Here is a 22,075-nt window from a genome sequence, read left to right as displayed (position 1 = left end):
TGTAACCTGTTTATATATGCGGTTTTCTATAAGAACAGGAAAAGAAGAAACCTGTCGTAATAAATGCCATCTACAATGAACGTATTCACAAAAGTAGTGAAAGCATTTAAGTACAAATAGAGTAAATCTGTGAGTGGAGATTATGTGTTTATTTTGTGCAAATAAGGGATAATTACAATAACATATGAAGAAAGCACTCATGCACAGGTAAAGGAAGGGCTGCCCCAGGATTTGAAAATACCACACCTAACCTAGCGCCTGGATTCAATCAGAAACATGCCTCAAATACTACCACTGTACCCCCAAACATGGTGTGTTGTCTAGTCGCGTAAAAAATGCTGCACATTTTGGTTCTCCTTGGAGTAATATGTAGTATAAGAATATTTCTAAGAACTTGCATTTTACAATTCCGATTGAATCAAAGCCTATGAAACTAAACACACGTTCCATTAATGGTTAAATACAAACATACATTACAAAAAAAGAAAGAAAAAAGACAGCAACATGAAAAAAACGTATTAACAAAAACAAAACGTAGTTAGACACTAAATCTAATTTACATGTTTTGTGAAAGGTTTGATTAATACACAATTCACCTAAAAGTGCAGACCCCAAACATAAAAAAAAAACCCCAACTGAATCGCAAATTGTGGCTTTACAACGGAGGACTTACACTCTAACCTGGTAAATACGAAGATTGTGGTGACAATATATTTGAGAAGTGGACAAAGGGTCATACTGAACAAAGAATATTTCTCCCCAGGTATTCTTTACATGATGAATACAGTAGCATTTTACAGTGCCACAACAGTGGCAAAAAGCCATCACAAGACCATTGGGTGTCATTACATACAGTGATACATCATAGGAGGGGGAAATAAAACAGAAAAAAAAACATATCCATGTAGTACATCCCATCTTGAAGTCAACATTCATAACTGTTGACTGCTTCTGCACCCAACGACGGAAATGTATTCAGAACACATTTGTAAAGGGTTTTTTTAAAAATCCTTTAAAGCAAAAATAAAATGTAAATACAAGAAAAAGTAAGCATACACATTAAGAACCTCCTTTACAATATACAGTTCTACAGTCTTTCACTTGACAATATACCTTGCTACAATATACAAACATTGTACTGTACAGTTCACACTTTAAACTCCACTTTGAAACTGTACTGGAAATTTTTGGGGGTCTATAGGGACTTGTATGTGAGAGGAGCAACATATGGATATTACTGAAGTGTGGAAGAGAGGTTGCCAGTGTGTAACAGTGAACCTGCTTGGGTAAAGGAAGGCAACCACAGGTCATGCTCTTAAGGCGCTTCCTTGTAAATTATGACATGTAGAGGTAGCAATTAAAAAGTGAGCTGGAATAACTTATGGTTTGGATTGTTAAATAAAATGATGTGGGAAACAAAAACTATGTTTCAGGGAAATTCTACAGCATTATATATTTTGTTTACAAACAAAAACTCATATTTGCATGATATTTATGAGGGAATGTCAAAGGCCAGTCAGCTAACTGCCCTCACTATTACCACCTGGGGCAAATACATCAACTAGCACAGGCATGACTGGCCCTCTGTCAACAGCCAACAGGTATGCAGGTTTCAGTTTCAGTCATTCACAAATCCACTTTAAATCAGCCTCAAGTGGACCATTAACTTACTCAAATCGTAAGTTACACAGCTCACAAACAGTCCTGCAGTACAGTGACATTAGCAGTCAGATTGGCCACAAATAAATCAAAACAAAAAAAAAAGAAATGCCCTGCAAAACCGAGACCAAGAAATAGCCCTAAATGCCAGTGATTTCACGCCCTCTCGCCATTGTGTATCCGCTGGTGCCTCTTCAGCTCTCCTGACCTGAAGAAGTTCTTCCCACACTGGGCGCAGTGAAAGGGCCTCTCGCCCGTGTGGATGCTCTGGTGCCCCTTCAGACGCTCCAGCCTGGAGAAGCTCTTGTCGCACTGGTTGCAATGGTAGGGTTTCTCGCCCGTGTGAATCCTCCTGTGCTCCTTCAGGTGGCCTGACTCAGAGAAGCTCTTACCGCACTGGTAGCACTGGTAGGGCCTCTCGCCAGTGTGCGTCCGGTGATGCCTCTTCAGGTCGCCCGACCTGAAGAAGCTCTTCTCACACAGGGTACAGCGGTGCGGCCGCTCTCCTGTGTGGATGCGCTGGTGGCCCCGCAAGTGTCCGGAATCGGAGAAGGTTTTGTCACACTGGGGACACTTGTACGGCCGCTCCCCGCTGTGGATCCGGAGATGCCGCTTCAGGTCCCCAGACCTGTAGAAGCGCTTGGCGCACTGGGGACACTGGTACGGCCTCTCTCCCGTGTGCATCCTCTCGTGCTGCTTCAGGTGCCCCGAATCAGAGAAATTCTTCCCGCACTGCAGGCAGTGGTACGGTCGTTCCCCTGTGTGAATACGCTCGTGTCTCTTTAGGTCCCCTGACGTTGGGAAATTTTTACCACACTGAAAACAAGGAAACGGTCTCTCGCCACTATGTATTCTCTGGTGACGTTTAATGTCACTAATTCGGAAATACTTGCCACAGTCCTGGCAGTGGTACGGCCTGTCTGCCGACGGCTGGCTACTCGGCTTGGGTGGCGGGCTAGTGAGGGGGGCAGCGAGGGGTGTGGTGAGCGGAGTGGTCAGCGGGGTGGTGAGAGGGGCAGCTTTTGGGTTTGCACCGCCGCAGCAGGCCGTGAGACACTCTCCTGTTTGCTGCTGAAGGTGCTGGGCTGTTGAACAGAAAAGAGAGTCGAAGAAAAAGTAACTTCATCCCATCTAAAAAGGTGCAAGAAACATTCATTAGCGAAGCCTTTCCTTTTACTTGTAAACTATCTGAATATGTACTCCAAAGTCTTACATTATAATGTGTAATCCCCCATTATATTCCTCGGATTATGTGGCTAATTGGCTAAATGAGCTGATGAAGTTGTAGTTAAAACAAATTTCTGTAAAGCTCCGCTGGTTATTTGGGGAAAAACCACTCGCACCGACTAGAAAACTTCATTGACTCACCAAAATGGAAGAAATCTTCGACACTCTCGTCTTCCTCTTTGACTTTCACACCGTGCCCCAACGGACGGCCGTAGTGCTGAAACGGAGCGGCACCCCGCGGTCCTGCTGTGGGTAGAAATTTAGTACTAGAGGAGAGAGCCTGGTTCAGTTTGTTCCCGTAGTCCTAAAACAGAGGCGGAACAGTCATTGCTCTACCGCGTTAGCTCGATGCTAGCTCGTTAGCTAACGTCGCTACACAAACGGACATTTTGTGCAACCAGGGGTGGGATTCGGGAGATCGGGGTCGGGCGAGGAAATGGTAGATAAAATATTCCAAAGCAACTTCTGTCAAAATCTGCAATAAAATTGTAAAATTCGACGACTAAATACAAAAAAAATCGAAAAACCGACTTTAGCTGTAGCACATTAGCAGAATTCATTCAACCAAATGAGGCTCGAGCCCGTCCGCGCGAGGAGGATCCAGCTCGCGCGAGCTCGGACTAGCCTGCGCGCTAGCGGACTGGGCGCTAACTCAACACGGGGCTTTCTCCCTTTGACTTAACAGACATTCTTACTGCGAAGAAACCGCGCAATGTGAAAGAATAGACGGTTGCAAATCGTCTCCACTCACCATATCCACTCTACTCGCCCATTTGTTTAAATTATCGACGAAATTCATCGGTTACCAGACGTACGGGCAGAAATTTGATATTCACCGGAACTCTGTTGTGTTTACCAAAGACGGACTACAACAGCAGAATAACACAACAGTGCCGCCTTGTGTCCCGGAGTATAAAAGACCCGGGACATGTCCCCTAATGTAAACGATGCAGGCACTCCCTGTACTCAACACATTCGCCAAGTAACCTTAATATAAAAGACAAACTTGCTAATAGGAGAAGACACCAAGAGCCCTCTATCTCAGTGATATGTTGCTTGGCCCCGAGAAGAACACAACGAAACTCGTCAAATTAAAAAAACCGCCCAAAACGTCCAAAAAGCACATTATAACATATTCTACTGCATATTATTAGTACGTATTACCAAATGCTTGATGAGAAATGCAGCAAACAAAATATCACCGGGGCAAATGTACGAAGTATGATGCACTGTTGCTATTACTTTTTGAGATAAATGTTTAAAACATTATAAACATTTGATTATCCTGGATCCCCCCCCCCTGTTCCCCCTTCTCATCAACAAAATAAAAAAAAAACCTCATGCCAGGTTTGGGTGGTGAAAATTCACCCTCTTTGTGGTCGCCCAATCTCTCTCTCTTTGTCCACAACGGCACCCCGTACATGTATAGTGTACAGAAGAACTGAATGTTAGAAAGCTTACGGTAATTACGCCGAAACCACTCATCTGCTTTAGATATGCAACAGCAAGAGCTCGACTGGTCTTGAACTTCAATTACAAATTTGCTGGTAAGTCAGTCCTTGCACCAAAATACGGCGCACCAGTGTTTTTTTCAATACCAAGACAACGCTAACGTCATTGTCATCTCGTTTGGCATTTTTACAAAAATGCGTTTCAAAGTAATATACAGTCTGCAACGGCGATGTTTTATACGCAAGCTGAACTAAATGGTTGAAGGAGATTCCACACCAGGCGTCCAGCTGTTTGCGGCGCAGGCTGAGGTGATCTGCTGCAGGACTCGCCCTCTTCAAACCAGCCTTTACGTAGCGCCGAAAAGGACAACCTGGAAGACATTTTCTTTTTCTGTCAAATACTGATGCTAGTTTAATATGCCTCTTAGAGCCATACGTGGGATCTGTTCATTTTATGTTATCAGACATCTGTGATGTGTTTGTGAAAGGACCGAGGTTATCAGTCTGGCCACAATGTCGGTGTCAAACATTTTTCGTGATGCTGCAAATATCTCATGACATGTCATTGTCTATTGTTTGCAACCTGAATATTGTCCAATTGCAACAACCAGCATCATCACTTGACATTACTGATGTTACAGCCATTTAGAGTTAAATTGACGTACTTAATTTACATATTTAATTAACTTACTATTTTGTTGTATCCATCACTAAAATAGGCAACTTTCAGATTTGCTTATTTGAATATAGTAATAACACATTTTCTAAGCAGTCATAAGATATCACTATAGCATATAATTCAAATTCATTCTTGCAGTTGGCTGTATGTCTGAATATAGAAATTCTCAAGAACGTGGCTAAATGACTTATAGGCATAATGTGTCTGTTATGCTATATATGTTTGACATATTTCTTACATTTTACTATGCACGCCTGTGTTAGGTAGGCTTATGCCTATGTTTAGTTTTTGGACAGAAATGTACCAACTTCTTCTGTAATATTTGACTGTTTCAGCTAGAGCATCCTTTCAAACGTTGTGTCAAGCTTGAGAGCCTAGAGTTGAACTAATAAACCATTCCTCTATCTCTGTTATGCAGGAGGATGTCCACCCCAGATCCTCCGTTAGGGGGGACCCCACGGCCTGGGCCTTCTCCAGGACCGGGGCCGTCTCCTGGGGCGATGATGGGGCCAGGGCCCTCCCCCGGACCTTCCCATAGCATGATGGGCCCAAGTCCTGGTCCTCCCACCACATCTGGACACGCCCTCCCACAGCAGGGACCATCTGGATACACACAGCAAGAGGGAGTGCACCAAATGCACAAGGTAAAGCCCACATCCTGCCTTACTCTGCCTTTGTGTGTGTGTGCTTACACGTGTGATTGAGTTTGTGTGTGCGTGCGTAAGTGCAACTTGCACGTGGAAATACTTTTCGTTGTTTACTTCCACAGCCTCTGGAGGGCATGCATGAGAAGAACATGGGAGAAGAAGCTCGTTTTGGTCAGATGAAGGGAGTGCCATTGAGATCAGGAGGGCATGCCGGCATGGGGCCCCCACCGAGCCCCATGGACCAACACTCCCAAGGTACACAAATAGCTCCTGACTGGACCTATGTGTGTATGTATGTGTGTGTGTGTGTGTGTGTGTGTGTGTGTGAGAGAGAGAGAGAGAGAGAGAGAGAGAGAGAGACACTGTGTTTGTACATATGTGATCTTTGTGAGTGTGGACAGGGAGCTGTGATTAGTATATTGAGACTTTACATGAATATTTCATCCAAACTTTAATGGAACTAAGCATGTTTTTATCTGTTAACCTCATAACCTCGAAATAATTATCTTCTTTGTATTCCGCTTTAAAAGTTACATAAAGCCTTACAGGTCTTAGATGTGTGGTGACCTTAAAATTCATTTTTCAGTTGATCCAGTCTGTTTATGTATTTGTGGTTCCATGGTCCTGTCCCATTCTTCATGTGCAGGCTACCCCTCTCCCCTGGGGTCCTCCGATCACGTCTCCAGCCCTCCTTCTGCTCCTCTGCCGCCCTCCTCCACCTCCTCCACACCTCTAGAGGGCGCCGACTCTCAGCAAAGCCGACCTGGCACCCAGAGTGGAGGGTCCGGCTCGGGGAGCAGCACCCCAGGATCCTCCAGCAACCCGACTCCCTTTAACCAGAACCAGCTGCACCAGCTGAGGGCACAGATCATGGCGTACAAGATGCTGGCGCGTGGGCAGCCTCTCCCCGACCACCTGCAGATGGCGGTGCAGGGCAAACGCCCCATGCCAGGTATGCAGCAGCAGGGCCAGGCCATGTCAAGTCTGCCCCCTGGTGGAGGAGGGGGGCCTAGTGTGGGCCCAGGACCCATGGGCCCCAACTATAACAGAGGCCATGGTGAGCAGAGTTTTGATGCTGCATTTACACTCTGTCTACTCCTAATACCGTATAAACTGAAACTGCTACAGACTGGTAACTCTTGTCTTTGTCATTTCAATAGATTAAAGTGTGCTCCATTACAATGATTTGCTTAGGGGATGTGATATGTGAGGTGTCCATAGCATAAAGATATAATAAAAATAATATATTTTTCATCATATTTAAAATCATGTTAGAATCATATATTTATTCTATCTTAGTGAGACAAAGATAGTGGTCTTATCACTGTAATCATTCAGAAGGTATAGATGATTTAAAGATGTATTAAATTTGTTGGTATTATCTGGGATACTCACTCTAAATAATAAACTAGAGAGTATGTGAGTTCTGAAACAAGGAAAAGGTTCATGAAAGGCAAGTTGTGGACTGGAAACTGCATTGAACATTCTGGTCCACTGCGGTCCACTGTGGTAACTTAAGTAAAGGGTTAGTGTGTGCCGGCTGCTCTGCAGGGTTGACGGGCCCCAACCTGCCCCCACCGGGCCCGTCCGGAGTGCCCCCAGGCATGCAGGGCCCCCCTGCCAACGGGCCCCCCAAAACCTGGCCCGAAGGTAAGGACATGGATGCTTGTGGATCTCACATACCTTTTTAGTAATATCTGTCGTGTGACGTTTTTAAAATAATGTAAAAATTATAAAGATTTAGAATGAAGAATGCACTTTAATTTGTGTTTGTTTTACTAAAATGTGAATTTTCATGTGACTGTAACAATTCTGAGTTCACACACATTTTAAAATCCAATACAGTTGTCAGAAGATTTCAGATGTACTGAAGTTTGTAATGCTACTGTATTATAATTCCAAAGGTCCAGTGGTGAACGCAGCGACCCCATCCAACGCCCCTCAGAAGCTGATCCCGCCCCAGCCCACGGGCCGCCCCTCCCCCGCTCCCCCCTCGGTGCCCCCAGCGGCCTCCCCAGTCATGCCTCCCCAGACGCAGTCGCCGGGCCACCCCAGCCACCCGGCCCAGGCCACTCCCATGATCCCGTTGCATCAGAAACAGAACCGCATCACTCCCATTCAGAAGCCCTGCGGTCTGGATCCCGTGGAGATCCTGCAGGAGAGAGAGTATCGGTAGGGTCAACAGGACACTAATGTGTGCTATACAGAACCTGAGCACATGTGGGAGCATGTTGAACCGTCCCAGATGGCTGGAGAGAACGCAGACAGGGTTTAAAGCTGCCAGCGTGGCAAAGCAGGCCTCCTTTGAAGAATCTATACGATTCCTTTGATTTACACCTTTTTGGTCTCTGCATAATTCCATATATGTTTTTTCAAAGTTTTAGTGATACCTTCACTATTCTCAAACATGTGCTTTAGTAAATAATAAAATGTCAAGAGCACATATGTCAGAACTTTTGACAGGAACTGCATATCTGTGTATAACAGAAATGCAATGAAAACACGGTACATGTCAACTCAGCTAAATGGTTTATTAAGAATGCATTTTCAAGATTCAGTTTTTAGTGTTCTAATAAAAACGCTATTAATAATGAATGCTGTAGTCAATATTAACTGCCCCTAGTGGCTTTTTAGATAATTTCAGTAAATTGTTTCTTATAAATTTTTTTCTTTCAGGCTTGAAGCACGTATAACGCACCGCATCCAGGAGTTGGAGAACCTTCCGGGCTCTCTAGCAGGAGATCTACGCACCAAAGCCACCATAGAGCTCAAAGCCCTCAGACTGCTGAACTTCCAAAGACAGGTACCGGATCAGTGACACCTCACCCAGCACTTCATTACTCAACACAGATTTTTAAAGGTTTGTCATTTATTTGTATATTTTTTATCACTTCCAAAGCAGTCGAATTAAAGACCTTAGGTATATAACATTTTGAAAATGTTTTATGATACTAGAGTGCTATATTAAATATTTATTTATTGAAAAAAAACAGAACCAAAGTATAATAAAATACTGCTCAAACCACTTATTTGTTTCATCCGCCCTGAATGAGAACAGACTGGGCGTGGTCCTAATATGCTAATAAGCACGCTTGATTGACATCCAGCTGTTGCACCCTCACAGCCTGCTTTCATACTCACGGACAGACCTGAGTATAATGTTATAAGGATGTACGGACGCAGCTGCAAATAACAAAGTTCAGGCACCAGATAAACCTCATTTAGATGGTGCTGATGGTTTTTATATCTTATTTTTGGACAATAATTAAATGATAGGCTTAGTCACAAATTGCCATAGGCTTACACACTGTGGACTTAGACATCACTGCAAAGTGAGTTAAGCATCATTATCTTTGAGTCCTCCTGATGTTTTAGCGTATCTTGGTCTAATGCCAATTTTGATACAGTTTAAATGAACTCTACAAGATGTAATGTGGTGTCGCCTGGATGCTTTGATGCATGAGATAATGTGATGTATAATTTCACTATATCGTTACAATACATTCGCTTGTGTGTGTGTTTGTGTGTGCTTGTGTTCGTGCGTGTGTGTGTATGCATGCAGCTCCGTCAGGAGGTGGTGGTATGCATGCGGCGTGACACGGCCCTCGAGACTGCTCTGGATGCCAAGGCCTACAAGCGCAGTAAGAGACAGTCTCTTCGAGAGGCTCGTATCACAGAGAAACTGGAGAAACAGCAAAAGATCGAGCAGGAGCGCAAACGCCGGCAGAAACACCAGGTAAACAACACTGACAAGCAGACAGGCAGACAATAATCACAAATACCAGGTAAACACAAACAACAGACAAACAACAATCATAAAGATCAGGTAAACAACAATCACAGGTAAACAACAACAAAGACCAGGTAAACAACAATCACAAACAACAGGTAAACAACAATCACAAAGACTGGGTAAGTAATCATAAAAAGCAGGTTTACAAACATCACCACGTAAACTACACACACAACTACAGCGTGGTCTGTATTCCTTGTAATTTACTGTTTGACGATATTTCACAGGAATATCTGAACAGCATCCTGCAGCATGCTAAAGACTTTAAGGAGTATCACCGGTCCATCAGTGGAAAGATCCAGAAACTAACCAAAGCCGTGGCAACCTACCACGCCAACACGGAGAGGGAGCAGAAGAAAGAGAACGAGCGCATCGAGAAGGAGAGGATGAGGAGGCTGATGGTGCGGATGAAGATGCCTCTCAAACACAAACACATACACACACACACACACACACACACACACGCACACCCACACACACACATAAACATTTACAAACTGCTTTCTGCGTTCTGACAGGCAGAGGACGAGGAGGGCTACCGAAAGCTGATTGACCAGAAGAAGGACAAGCGACTGGCCTACCTGCTGCAGCAGACCGACGAGTACGTGGCCAGCCTGACCGAGCTGGTGCGCGCCCACAAGGCCGTGCAGGCGCTCAAGGAGAAGAAGAAGAAGAAGAAGAAAAAGAAGAAGAAGTTGGAGAATGCGGAGGGGCAGGCCGTGGCGCTGGGGCCGGACGGAGAGGTAGGAGACGCCGCTAAAATGCCACACAGTATGACAAAATGTATGGAATAAGGCCATAGATGTGTTCCTCAAAGGGAAAATGGATAGGTGGTTTATGACCAAATACTGCCAGTAGGGGGCAGTGAACGAGTGTATTTTTATTGTCATTAATGCTGAATTCTGCAAACTTTTTGGGACATAACAGTAATAACATTGCTGAGCTTCAATGATGGAAGCTTTAATGCACAAAACTGTACAAAATAATGATATTCCTGATGGTGAATGTCCACTGGGTCTCCTGATACCTGTCCCTGTACATGCATACCTGTCCCTGTACATGCATACCCGTCCCTGTCCCTCTGTCCCAAAGCCGCTGGATGAGACGAGTCAGATGAGTGACCTTCCGGTGAAGGTAATCCACGTGGACAGTGGGAAGATCCTGACAGGGGTGGACGCTCCCAAAGCAGGACAGCTGGACACCTGGCTGGAGATGAACCCTGGGTGAGCACGATGGACAGGGGGACGTTTCAGCACCACTATGGACAACTGGGACGCTGACTGGGGCTGCACTCACTCCTGCTCTCACACCTGGTCTCACTCCTGCTCTCACACTTTGCTGCCCCCACCCTCTGGAACTCTCTACCCCTGACCATCCATAACTCTGATTCTCTGCACTCTTTCAAACAAAACCTCAAGACCCACCTTTTCCAGTCTGCATATAACACTTAAGTCATTACCCTATCTTTCCGTTTTGTTTTCTTTCTTTTTTTGTGTGTATGTTTGTACGTGAATTTTTGTGTGAAATTACTGTAAAGCGACTTTGAGTACTAAGAAAAGCGCTATATAAAACAGATTTATTATTATTATTATTATTATTATTACACCTGGTCTCACACCTCCTCTCACACCTGCTCTCACTCCTGCTCTCACACCTGCTCTCACTCTTACTCTCACTCCTACTCTCACTCCTGATTTCACTCCTACTCTCACACCTGCTCTCACTCCCGCTCTCACACCTGCTCTCACTCTTACTCTCATGCCTGCTCTCACTCCCGCTCTCACACCTGCTCTCACTCTTACTCTCATGCCTGCTCTCACTCCTGATTTCACTCCTACTCTCACTCCTGCTCTCACACCTGCTCTCACTCTTACTCTCATGCCTGCTCTCACTCCTGCTCTCACACCTGCTCTCACTCCTGCTCTAGTACCTTCTTGCTTGCCTTCAAAGGTCTGTGTGTGTGTGTGTGTGCGTGCGTGCGTGCGTGTGTGTGTGTGTGTGTGTGTGTGACAGATATGAGGTGGCTCCAAGATCAGACAGTGAGGATACAGGGACTGAGGAAGAGGAGGTGAGGCAACTGCCCTCTAAACTCACACCAAAATAAGAGTCCTAATGTACGCGGAACCATGTGTAAAAATATAGAAACTTTTATAAGTTGTATGGCCCATTCTGAATTCCCTCAAAAGCTTTAGCATTCAGAATGAGTTGAGTGGAATGATGATGATGATGATGATGATGTTTTCTGTATTCCTACGTAAGGAGGAAGAGGAGGAGCAGCTGCAGCCATCTCAGGCTCCTGTGGAGGAGAAGAAGAAGATTCCAGATCCTGATAGTGAGGATGTATCGGAGGTGGATGCCCGCCACATCATCGAGTAAGAATCCATGAGCTGGAGTCAAAACAAGATGTGTGTGTGTGTGTGTGTGTGTGTTTGCATGTGTCTGTGTGTGCGTGTGTCTGTGCATGTGTGTGGGTGCGCGCGCGCACGAGCGTGTTTGTGTGTGTGTGTGTGTGTGCGTGCACATGCCCATGGGTGTGCATTTGTGCATACATGTGTTTGTACATGTGTATGTATGTTCATGTGCGTGTGTGTGTGTGTGTGTGTGTGTGTTTGACCCTCCAGACATGCGAAGCAGGATGTGGATGATGAGTACGGGGGTGCGGCGTTCTTGTGTGGGCTGCAGTCCTACTACTCTGTAGCTCACGCCGTCACTGAGAGGGTTGATAGACAGTCTTCCCTGCTGATCAACGGCCAGCTCAAACAGTACCAGGTGAGCACACACAGCCACAGGTAAACACCTGGTTTTCCTCGCTTGCCTCGAGTCATACATGATAGAGCAAGAAAACACTTCACTATACTATTAAATGAGAAAAACAGATAACAATGTTACGATAATGCCAATCATCCCAGTTGTGATCCAAGTTTACTTCCAATTTTCTTCAACTGATACCAGATCAAGGGCTTGGAGTGGTTGGTGTCTCTGTATAATAATAATCTGAATGGAATTCTGGCTGATGAGATGGGATTAGGGAAGACCATTCAGACCATCGCGCTCATCACCTACCTCATGGAGTACAAACGCCTCAACGGCCCCTATCTCATCATCGTCCCGCTCTCGTGAGTAGCTGTCTCATCATCGTCCCGCTCTCGTGAGTAGCTGTCTCATCATCGTCCCGCTCTCGTGAGTAGCTGTCTCATCTTCGTCCCGCTCTCGTGAGTAGCTGTCTCATCATCGTCCCGCTCTCGTGAGTAGCTATCTCATCATCATCCCACTCTCGTGAGTAGCTGTCTCATCATCGTCCCGCTCTCGTGAGTAGCTGTCTCATCATCGTCCCACTCTCGTGAGTAGCTATCTCATCATCGTCCCACTCTCGTGAGTAGCTATATCATCATCGTCCCGCTCTCGTGAGTAGCTATCTCATCATCGTCCCGCTCTCGTGAGTAGCTATCTCATCATCGTCCCGCTCTCGTGAGTAGCTATCTCATCATCGTCCCACTCTCGTGAGTAGCTATCTCATCATCGTCCCACTCTCGTGAGTAGCTATCTCATCATCGTCCCACTCTCGTGAGTAGCTATATCATCATCGTCCCGCTCTCGTGAGTAGCTATATCATCATCGTCCCACTCTCGTGAGTAGCTATATCATCATCATCCCACTCTCATGAGTAGCTATATCATCATCGTCCCACTCTCGTGAGTAGCTATATCATCATCGTCCTGCTCTCATGAGTAGCTATATCATCATCGTCCCACTCTCGTGAGTAGCTATATCATCATCGTCCTGCTCTCATGAGTAGCTATATCATCATCGTCCCACTCTCGTGAGTAGCTATATCATCATCATCCCACTCTCGTGAGTAGCTGTCTCATCATCGTCCCGCTCTCGTGAGTAGCTGTCTCATCATCGTCCCACTCTCGTGAGTAGCTATCTCATCATCGTCCCACTCTCGTGAGTAGCTATATCATCATCGTCCCGCTCTCGTGAGTAGCTATCTCATCATCGTCCCGCTCTCGTGAGTAGCTATCTCATCATCGTCCCACTCTCGTGAGTAGCTATCTCATCATTGTCCCACTCTCGTGAGTAGCTATCTCATCATCGTCCCACTCTCGTGAGTAGCTATATCATCATCGTCCCGCTCTCGTGAGTAGCTATCTCATCATCGTCCCACTCTCGTGAGTAGCTATCTCATCATCGTCCCGCTCTCGTGAGTAGCTATCTCATCATTGTCCCACTCTCGTGAGTAGCTATCTCATCATCGTCCCACTCTCGTGAGTAGCTATATCATCATCGTCCCGCTCTCGTGAGTAGCTATATCATCATCGTCCCACTCTCGTGAGTAGCTATATCATCATCATCCCACTCTCATGAGTAGCTATATCATCATCGTCCCACTCTCGTGAGTAGCTATCTCATCATCGTCCCACTCTCGTGAGTAGCTATATCATCATCGTCCCACTCTCGTGAGTAGCTATCTCATCATCGTCCCACTCTCGTGAGTAGCTATATCATCATCGTCCTGCTCTCATGAGTAGCTATATCATCATCGTCCCACTCTCGTGAGTAGCTATCTCATCATCGTCCCACTCTCGTGAGTAGCTATATCATCATCGTCCTGCTCTCATGAGTAGCTATATCATCATCGTCCTGCTCTCATGAGTAGCTATATCATCATCGTCCCACTCTCGTGAGTAGCTATCTTATCATCGTCCCGCTCTCGTGAGTAGCTATCTCATCATCGTCCCACTCTCGTGAGTAGCTATCTCATCATTGTCCCACTCTCGTGAGTAGCTATCTCATCATCGTCCCACTCTCGTGAGTAGCTATATCATCATCGTCCCGCTCTCGTGAGTAGCTATATCATCATCGTCCCACTCTCGTGAGTAGCTATATCATCATCATCCCACTCTCATGAGTAGCTATATCATCATCGTCCCACTCTCGTGAGTAGCTATATCATCATCGTCCTGCTCTCATGAGTAGCTATATCATCATCGTCCCACTCTCGTGAGTAGCTATATCATCATCGTCCCGCTCTCGTGAGTAGCTGTCTCATCATCGTCCCACTCTCGTGAGTAGCTATCTCATCATCGTCCCACTCTCGTGAGTAGCTATATCATCATCGTCCCGCTCTCGTGAGTAGCTATCTCATCATCGTCCCACTCTCGTGAGTAGCTATCTCATCATCGTCCCACTCTCGTGAGTAGCTATCTCATCATTGTCCCACTCTCGTGAGTAGCTATCTCATCATCGTCCCACTCTCGTGAGTAGCTATATCATCATCGTCCCACTCTCGTGAGTAGCTATCTCATCATTGTCCCACTCTCGTGAGTAGCTATATCATCATCGTCCCACTCTCGTGAGTAGCTATATCATCATCGTCCCACTCTCGTGAGTAGCTATATCATCATCGTCCTGCTCTCATGAGTAGCTATATCATCATCGTCCCACTCTCGTGAGTAGCTATATCATCATCGTCCTGCTCTCATGAGTAGCTATATCATCATCATCCCACTCTCATGAGTAGCTATATCATCATCGTCCCACTCTCGTGAGTAGCTATATCATCATCGTCCCACTCTCGTGAGTAGCTATATCATCATCGTCCCGCTCTCGTGAGTAGCTATATCATCATCATCCCACTCTCATGAGTAGCTATATCATCATCGTCCCACTCTCATGAGTAGCTATATCATCATCATCCCACTCTCATGAGTAGCTGTCTCATCATCGTCCCACTCTCGTGAGTAGCTATATCATCATCGTCCTGCTCTCGTGAGTAGCTATATCATCATCATCCTGCTCTCATGAGTAGCTATATCATCATCGTCCCACTCTCGTGAGTAGCTATCTCATCATCGTCCCACTCTCATGAGTAGCTATATCATCATCGTCCCACTCTCGTGAGTAGCTATCTCATCATCGTCCCACTCTCGTGAGTAGCTATATCATCATCGTCCCACTCTCGTGAGTAGCTGTCTCATCATCGTCCCACTCTCGTGAGTAGCTATATCATCATCGTCCCACTCTCGTGAGTAGCTATATCATCATCGTCCCACTCTCGTGAGTAGCTATATCATCATCGTCCCACTCTCGTGAGTAGCTATATCATCATCGTCCCGCTCTCGTGAGTAGCGATCTCATCATCGTCCCACTCTCATGAGTAGCTATATCATCATCGTCCCACTCTCGTGAGTAGCTATATCATCATCGTCCCACTCTCGTGAGTAGCTATATCATCATCGTCCCACTCTCGTGAGTAGCTATATCATCATCGTCCCACTCTCGTGAGTAGCTATATCATCATCGTCCCACTCTCGTGAGTAGCTATATCATCATCGTCCCACTCTCGTGAGTAGCTATATCATCATCGTCCCGCTCTCGTGAGTAGCGATCTCATCATCGTCCCACTCTCATGAGTAGCTATATCATCATCGTCCCACTCTCGTGAGTAGCTATCTCATCATCGTCCCACTCTCCTGAGTAGTGCTCCACTGACACCCACACCCTGCTTCATGTGTTCTGCTTCAAATCGTGTTCCTTTGGCCAGGACTCTCTCGAACTGGGTGTATGAGTTTGACAAATGGGCACCGTCTGTGGTGAAAGTCTCTTACAAGGTGAGTGACAGTTTTTTACCTCAGAACACAAAAATTCTATATACTTATAAATATATATGCAATGTCTTTCTCTGCAAACCTTTTTATGTGTGATTTTTATTACCTCTCTCTTTCTTTCTATCTCTCTTTATCTTTCTCACCCTTCTTCTCTCTCTCTCTCTCCATCACTCTCTTCCTCACGTTCTGCCTTTCTTGCTCCTTCTCTCCCTTTACCTCCCTGTCTCTCTCTCTTTCTCTGTCTCTCTGCCTCTCTCTCTCCCTCTCTCTCTCTCTCTATATATATATATATCTCCCTCTCTCTCTCTTTCTCTCTCTCTTTCTCTCTCTCTCCCTCCCTCTCTATCCCTCTCTCTCTCTCTCTCTCTCCCTCCCTCTCTCTCTCTCTCTCTCTCTCAGGGCTCCCCCGCAGCTCGGCGAGCATTCGTGCCCCAGCTGCGCAGTGGCAAGTTCAACGTCCTCCTCACCACCTACGAGTACATCATCAAAGACAAGCAGGTGCTAGCCAAAGTAAGCTAGCACACGCCGTACCCGCAGTACCCGCAGTACCCACAGTACCCGCCATGCCCGCCGTACCCGCCATACCCTCCATACCCGCATTACCCACTTGGATGGGCACTCATTTGTGCAAGAAATCCACAACCAGAGTGCATGTTGACACAAGGATCATCTGGCAGTGCAAGGGTACTAATCTTGGCAATCTCAACTAATCTCTAACTAATATATAACAAATTTATCTGAAATCAGTATAGTCTGAGATGTTCTATTTAGAAGAATCCTGGTCTAAAGTCTGTTTCTGTGGGACTTCTTCAGTGTTTCTACTTAAATGTTAGAATTACACCCCGTGACACTTGCTCAGGTCCAGTTGTGGTCATGGTCCATGGTGCCTGACATATTATTTGAATGTGATTTGCCTTTGGCTTTAACCAGAATGAGGCAGGTGTTCACAGACCGAACAATAGTGCCTCACTCACAACTAATAGTCTCCCAGCATTTCAGCAGGAGCACAGATGTAAAAACAAAGCTTGAGTTTGCATTAAACCCCAGTGGTGTCCACAAGGGGGCAGGACCAACAAGGCCAATCCCACCTCAGGGATGCTGCTTGGCCTTGTAGTAGCGTAACCAACGCGCCCAGACGCTCTCATTCACCCCGGCTCACCTGCTGCCGCAGATCCGTTGGAAGTACATGATCGTGGACGAGGGCCACAGGATGAAGAACCACCACTGCAAGCTGACGCAGGTGTTGAACACGCACTACCTGGCGCCCCGGCGGGTACTGCTCACGGGCACACCGCTGCAGAACAAACTACCCGAGCTCTGGGCCCTGCTCAACTTCCTGCTGCCCACCATCTTCAAGAGCTGCAGCACCTTCGAGCAGTGGTTCAACGCGCCCTTCGCCATGACCGGGGAGAAGGTCTGAGCCTTTCCACGTGACTCAGTTCATAGCTGAGTTCCACTGGCATTTGAGTGTTGATCAGAAAGAGAATTTTCTGATTAATTGAGGTGGATCCATCCTCTTCTTCTTCCTCTCCCTCTCTTCTTCTTTCTCTCCCTCTCTTCCTCCTCCTCTCCCTCTCCTCCCTCTCCTTCCAGGTGGACCTGAACGAGGAGGAGACCATCCTGATCATTCGGCGTCTGCACAAAGTGCTCCGCCCCTTCCTGTTACGTAGGCTGAAGAAGGAAGTGGAAGCTCAGCTTCCTGAGAAGGTGAGGAGAGCGGTGTTTCCCATGGCTCTAGATTAGGTTCTAGATTAGGTTCTAGATTAGGTCCTAGATTAGATTCTAGATTACATTCGAATTTTTCTTATTGACAAGAAAGTCAGTCAGTCTGTTTTTGTCTAGTTTTTGCCAAGATAAATCAAGCTTCACCAGACAGGGATGTGGGCCAGAGACTCTGAGATGCCTGAGATCTTTGAGATTGCATGTGATATTCTCTGAGATTACAAGATCAGTTGTGTGTTACTGCAGGTGGAGTATGTGATCAAGTGTGACATGTCAGCACTGCAGAGAGTTCTGTATAGACATATGCAGGCCAAAGGCGTTCTGCTCACCGACGGATCGGAGAAAGACAAGAAGGTGAGGGATGCTTGCGTATATGTGTGTGTGTGTGTGTGTGTGTGTGTGTGTGTGTGTGTGTGTGTGTGTGTTTGTGTAAAGTGAATAATAGGAAACAATGAATAATAACTGTGTCCATTATAACTAAAGCAATGATTACACTGGTTTATAGTTTGCACTAGATTGCAAAGTTTACATGGTTAAGTGTTACAGCTCAAAACGTGTGTGTGTGTGTGTGTTCCAGGGTAAGGGTGGCACTAAAACTCTGATGAACACCATCATGCAGCTGAGGAAGATCTGTAATCATCCCTACATGTTCCAGCAGATCGAGGTATGATGTCAAACGTCACCTCTGTTAGTGTCACGTTCCACTACACTCCAGCTCACCAGAGCGGGGGAACAGCATACACGATATTCTCTCGAACCACACATCTCTAATGCCTCACTTTTGATGTTCAGTAAAGTCCTACTTACATGTGAAGTTCTGTTGGGACGCTCTTAAACTTTGACCCTTTCGCTTCGTCAGGAGTCCTTCTCAGAGCACCTGGGGTTTTCTGGGGGTATAGTTCAAGGGTAAGAAATTGACTTTTTGTGATTCAATAGTAAAACGGCATCTGTATTAGTATTTCTGGTGACTTTGTTCAACCTGTGACTTGACTCAGTCCTGACCTGTACCGAGCATCTGGAAAGTTTGAGGTGCTGGACCGAATTCTTCCCAAACTCCGAGCGACCAATCATAAAGTGTTGCTCTTCTGCCAGATGACATCATTAATGACCATTATGGAAGACTACTTCGCCTACCGCAACTTTAAATACCTGCGTCTGGATGGTGGGTCAAAGAGGTTACCTTGTGTGCTCTGTTAAAGACGTTATGAAATATGAAATTAATCTGGCAGAATTCATTCTTAATTCTGCTTTTCTGTGCAATGCATTAAGTAGACAAGTAGATGTTCTTTGAAATTATGTACTCTTCCATGTTGTTTTTCCCATAATGCCCTGCTCTGGCTCGGGTCCACAGGCACCACCAAGGCGGAGGACCGAGGTATGCTGCTAAAGACCTTCAACGACCCAGAGTCGCAGTACTTCATCTTCCTGCTCAGCACCAGGGCGGGCGGGCTGGGCCTCAACCTGCAGAGTGCCGACACGGTGGTCATCTTCGACAGCGACTGGAACCCGCACCAGGTAACACGGAGGACCGCGCCCCCCCAATCCCGCTGACACAGAGCTCGCTATCTCAGAGTCGGGTAATGCCAGGGTAACGCCAGGCGTGGCACAGGGCCTGTTTAAAGGAACACGATGCTGAACTTACATCGGCTAATACTGGAAAGCCGGAAAGATTGTGTTGCTAAAAGTGGAGAAGACTGGAATGTGGGAAAAAATAGTTAGAGTGGCACATTCTACATAAATACATCAAAGTGTCAAAGTACATCTCTCTCTCTCTCTCTCTCTGTTTGTTTGTCTGTCTTGTGATGTTGTGCCCAATATTAATTGCCCCCTTGGGGATAAATAAAGTGATTCAATTCAATTCAATTCAATTCAATTCTCTCTCTCTCTCTTTCTCTTTCTCTCTCTCTCTGTCCCTCTCTCTCCCCATCTCTTTCTCTGTCTCTCTCCCTGTCCCTCACTGTCCCTCTCTTTCTCTCTGTCCCTCACTCCCTCTTTTTCTCTATCTCTCTCTCTCTCCCTCTCTTTTGTTCTCTCTCTCTCTCTTTCTCTCCCTCTGCCTCTCTCTCTCTCTCTCTCTCTCTGCGTGTGTAGGACCTGCAGGCCCAGGACCGAGCGCATCGTATCGGTCAGCAGAACGAAGTGCGTGTGCTCCGCTTGTGCACGGTGAACAGCGTGGAGGAGAAGATTCTGGCCGCTGCCAAGTACAAGCTGAACGTGGACCAGAAGGTCATCCAGGCGGGCATGTTCGACCAGAAGTCCTCCAGCCACGAGCGGCGGGCGTTCCTGCAGGCCATCCTGGAGCACGAGGAGCAGGACGAGGTCTGCTGGGCTTCATCCTTGACACATGCTGTCTTTACACATGATGATTTGGTTGATTTATACATTGATGATCTTAATGCAGTGCAGAGTCATTGTTGTTCATGTGTTTTGTGATTAAGGAAAGAAGGAATGAACTCTTCTCTTCTCTTCCCTCCATGTATCAGGAGGAGGATGAAGTTCCAGATGATGAGACTGTGAACCAGATGATTGCACGGAGTGAAGAGGAATTTGATCACTTCATGGTTTGACCTTACCTCACTTCTTCAGAAATTTCACATTCAGACAGATTCTGTTCAGTTTAATTAAATTAATTCAGATAAAGAAGATGTGAGCAGTTCAAAAGCTCGAGTCTATCTCTGTCCAGTTTAATTCTACCTACTACCTGAGCATACATTCAAACAAGTAGTTAAACATACGTGTGTCATGCCAATCCATCTAAATTCCAAATCCCCAAATGTGTCGGTCAGCGGATGGACCTGGACCGTCGCCGTGAGGAGGCACGGAACCCGAAACGCAAACCTCGCCTGATGGAGGAAGACGAGCTGCCCACCTGGATCATGAAGGACGACGCAGAGGTGGAGCGCCTCACCTGCGAGGAAGAGGAGGAGAAGATGTTCGGCCGCGGCTCGCGGCAGAGGAAGGAGGTGGACTACAGCGACTCGCTCACCGAGAAACAGTGGCTCAAGGTCAGAGGTTATGTGCGCAAGAACAACGCAGCCCACCTCAAGGAATGCCAGGGATTGGTTTTCACTGCAGATGTCATCGACGAAAGAGTCTAACCCCCCCCCCCCCTCAATCCACTTCCTCCATCTCTCCCTTTTTCCCCGTCTCTCCATCCTTTTATCCTCCCTCCATCCTCCTCTCCCTCTCTGTAGGCGATAGAGGAGGGCACCTTGGAAGAGATCGAGGAGGAAGTACGGCACAAAAAGACGACCCGGAAGAGGAAGCGGGACCGCGACCCCGACACGGGGCCGTCTACATCTGGGACCCGTGGGGGGAGGGACAAAAATGAGGACAGTAAAAGACAGAAGAAGAGGGGACGGCCCCCGGCCGAGAAGCTGACCCCCAACCCCCCGTCCCTGACCAAGAAAATGAAAAAGATTGTGGATGCTGTCATCAAATACAAAGAGAGGTATAAGTGAAGTAATTCCTGTATCTGTGACCTGAGTTACACTGATAATCTTTTTAATTACCGTACAGAACAAATAAATGTCCCTGTGGCTATGATTACACACATGCAGAATTATGTACTCAAGGGCACATTTTCACAATGCCTGTTTTGACAGGAGACAGCCAGTGGGGGGAGCTAAAGAGAAGTCTAGACATGTTTGTAGAAGTTAATGCCATCTAAAGGAACAGATGGGATGGAACACGATGATTAGTTGATAACAACGAACAGAGAGTCTTTAACATTTTAATTGTGCTACACTTTTTACGTTAGACGCTGCCAGGACGAAGCTTTGTGGAACAGTCTGGTCCTCTAAGGAGGAAGGCCAATGAGGTAGAAAATCTGAAACGAACCAGACTGTTGAAGCCATACATCTCTGGGCTTGTTTAGATAGTGGGATTTTGATATGAAAATGTCAGAGGAAGGAGAGGTGAGATAAGCCAGGTGAGAAAGTTTGATAAGGGGAGCAATAAACCATGCTTCCCCTCTCCAGTGTTCAGGTGAGTCAGTCCGCTCTATAAAATCTAGCTGTGTGTGAGTGTTGTGACGATCCCCCCCCTCCCCCACCCGGTTCTCGCAGCAGTAATGGCCGGCAGCTGAGCGAGGTGTTCATTCAGCTCCCGTCTCGCAAGGAGCTTCCTGAGTACTACGAGCTGATCCGCAAGCCCGTCGACTTCCGCAAGATCAAGGTGAATGTGCGGACGTGGGAGCATGTGGGCGGGGACATGGGCGGACACCTGGGCGGGGACATGGGAGCATGTGGGCGGGGACATGGGCGGACATGTGGGCGGGGACATGG

At 46.6% G+C, this 22,075-nt stretch overlaps 2 protein-coding genes across 7 annotated transcripts in view; one reads left to right on the top strand and one right to left on the bottom strand.

The window, feature by feature from the left end:
- Positions 1–130: 130 nt before the first annotated feature.
- LOC143522095 (uncharacterized) lies at positions 131–3,826 on the bottom strand. 2 transcript variants are annotated; one of them, XM_077015803.1, is made up of 4 exons: positions 3,638–3,826; positions 3,028–3,190; positions 2,553–2,744; positions 131–2,417 (listed from the first exon to the last, which is right to left on the bottom strand). In XM_077015803.1, the coding sequence occupies exons 1-4, from the start codon at positions 3,683–3,685 to the stop codon at positions 1,816–1,818; spliced, it is 1,005 nt and encodes a 334-aa protein (XP_076871918.1). In that variant the 5' UTR covers positions 3,686–3,826; the 3' UTR covers positions 131–1,815. The 2 variants fall into 2 exon arrangements, with proteins under 2 accessions (XP_076871918.1, XP_076871916.1); XM_077015801.1 differs by having other exon boundaries at positions 131–2,744; positions 3,638–3,808.
- Positions 3,827–4,251: 425 nt separating this feature from the next.
- smarca4b (SWI/SNF related BAF chromatin remodeling complex subunit ATPase 4b) overlaps positions 4,252–22,075 on the top strand; it is a 21,815-nt gene continuing 3,991 nt past the window's right edge. The window contains exons 1-29 of one of the 5 annotated variants that reach the window (XM_077015800.1): positions 4,252–4,433; positions 5,435–5,660; positions 5,786–5,918; positions 6,310–6,615; positions 7,215–7,313; positions 7,568–7,835; positions 8,340–8,466; positions 9,226–9,399; positions 9,684–9,857; positions 9,975–10,199; positions 10,549–10,679; positions 11,470–11,524; positions 11,716–11,828; positions 12,078–12,225; positions 12,409–12,572; positions 16,004–16,070; positions 16,467–16,577; positions 17,239–17,481; positions 17,661–17,774; positions 18,036–18,143; positions 18,367–18,453; positions 18,649–18,695; positions 18,785–18,951; positions 19,141–19,304; positions 19,881–20,108; positions 20,273–20,350; positions 20,576–20,794; positions 20,984–21,240; positions 21,857–21,965. In XM_077015800.1, the coding sequence (XP_076871915.1) occupies positions 5,439–5,660; positions 5,786–5,918; positions 6,310–6,615; positions 7,215–7,313; positions 7,568–7,835; positions 8,340–8,466; positions 9,226–9,399; positions 9,684–9,857; positions 9,975–10,199; positions 10,549–10,679; positions 11,470–11,524; positions 11,716–11,828; positions 12,078–12,225; positions 12,409–12,572; positions 16,004–16,070; positions 16,467–16,577; positions 17,239–17,481; positions 17,661–17,774; positions 18,036–18,143; positions 18,367–18,453; positions 18,649–18,695; positions 18,785–18,951; positions 19,141–19,304; positions 19,881–20,108; positions 20,273–20,350; positions 20,576–20,794; positions 20,984–21,240; positions 21,857–21,965 (4,338 nt within the window). In that variant the 5' untranslated portion in view covers positions 4,252–4,433; positions 5,435–5,438. Of the gene's footprint in view, positions 4,434–5,434; positions 5,661–5,785; positions 5,919–6,309; positions 6,721–7,193; positions 7,314–7,567; positions 7,836–8,339; positions 8,467–9,225; positions 9,400–9,683; positions 9,858–9,974; positions 10,200–10,548; positions 10,680–11,469; positions 11,525–11,715; positions 11,829–12,077; positions 12,226–12,408; positions 12,573–16,003; positions 16,071–16,466; positions 16,578–17,238; positions 17,482–17,660; positions 17,775–18,035; positions 18,144–18,366; positions 18,454–18,648; positions 18,696–18,784; positions 18,952–19,140; positions 19,305–19,880; positions 20,109–20,272; positions 20,351–20,575; positions 20,795–20,983; positions 21,241–21,856; positions 21,966–22,075 lie in introns of all 5 variants that reach the window. The other 4 variants (XM_077015799.1, XM_077015798.1, XM_077015797.1 and 1 more) reach the window with 4 other exon arrangements.

The sequence above is a fragment of the Brachyhypopomus gauderio genome, chromosome 8, assembly GCF_052324685.1.
Source record: "Brachyhypopomus gauderio isolate BG-103 chromosome 8, BGAUD_0.2, whole genome shotgun sequence".
NCBI classification, from domain to species: Eukaryota; Metazoa; Chordata; class Actinopteri; order Gymnotiformes; family Hypopomidae; genus Brachyhypopomus; species Brachyhypopomus gauderio.
Note: the sequence above shows the minus strand (reverse complement) of the source record. Positions and strands in the feature narration are given on the sequence as shown.

What these genes read in the sequence shown, in the direction of transcription:
- LOC143522095 (XM_077015801.1), bottom strand. Translation starts at nt 3,685, where the DNA reads ATGAATTTCGTCGATAATTTAAACAAATGGGCGAGTAGAGTGGATATG. An exon ending in GGGCGAGTAGAGTGGATATG is followed by an intron (nt 3,191 to 3,637) that starts GTGAGTGGAGAC and finishes CCTCTGTTTTAG; the next exon opens with GACTACGGGAACAAACTGAA. An exon ending in CGAAGATTTCTTCCATTTTG is followed by an intron (nt 2,745 to 3,027) that starts GTGAGTCAATGA and finishes TCTGTTCAACAG; the next exon opens with CCCAGCACCTTCAGCAGCAA.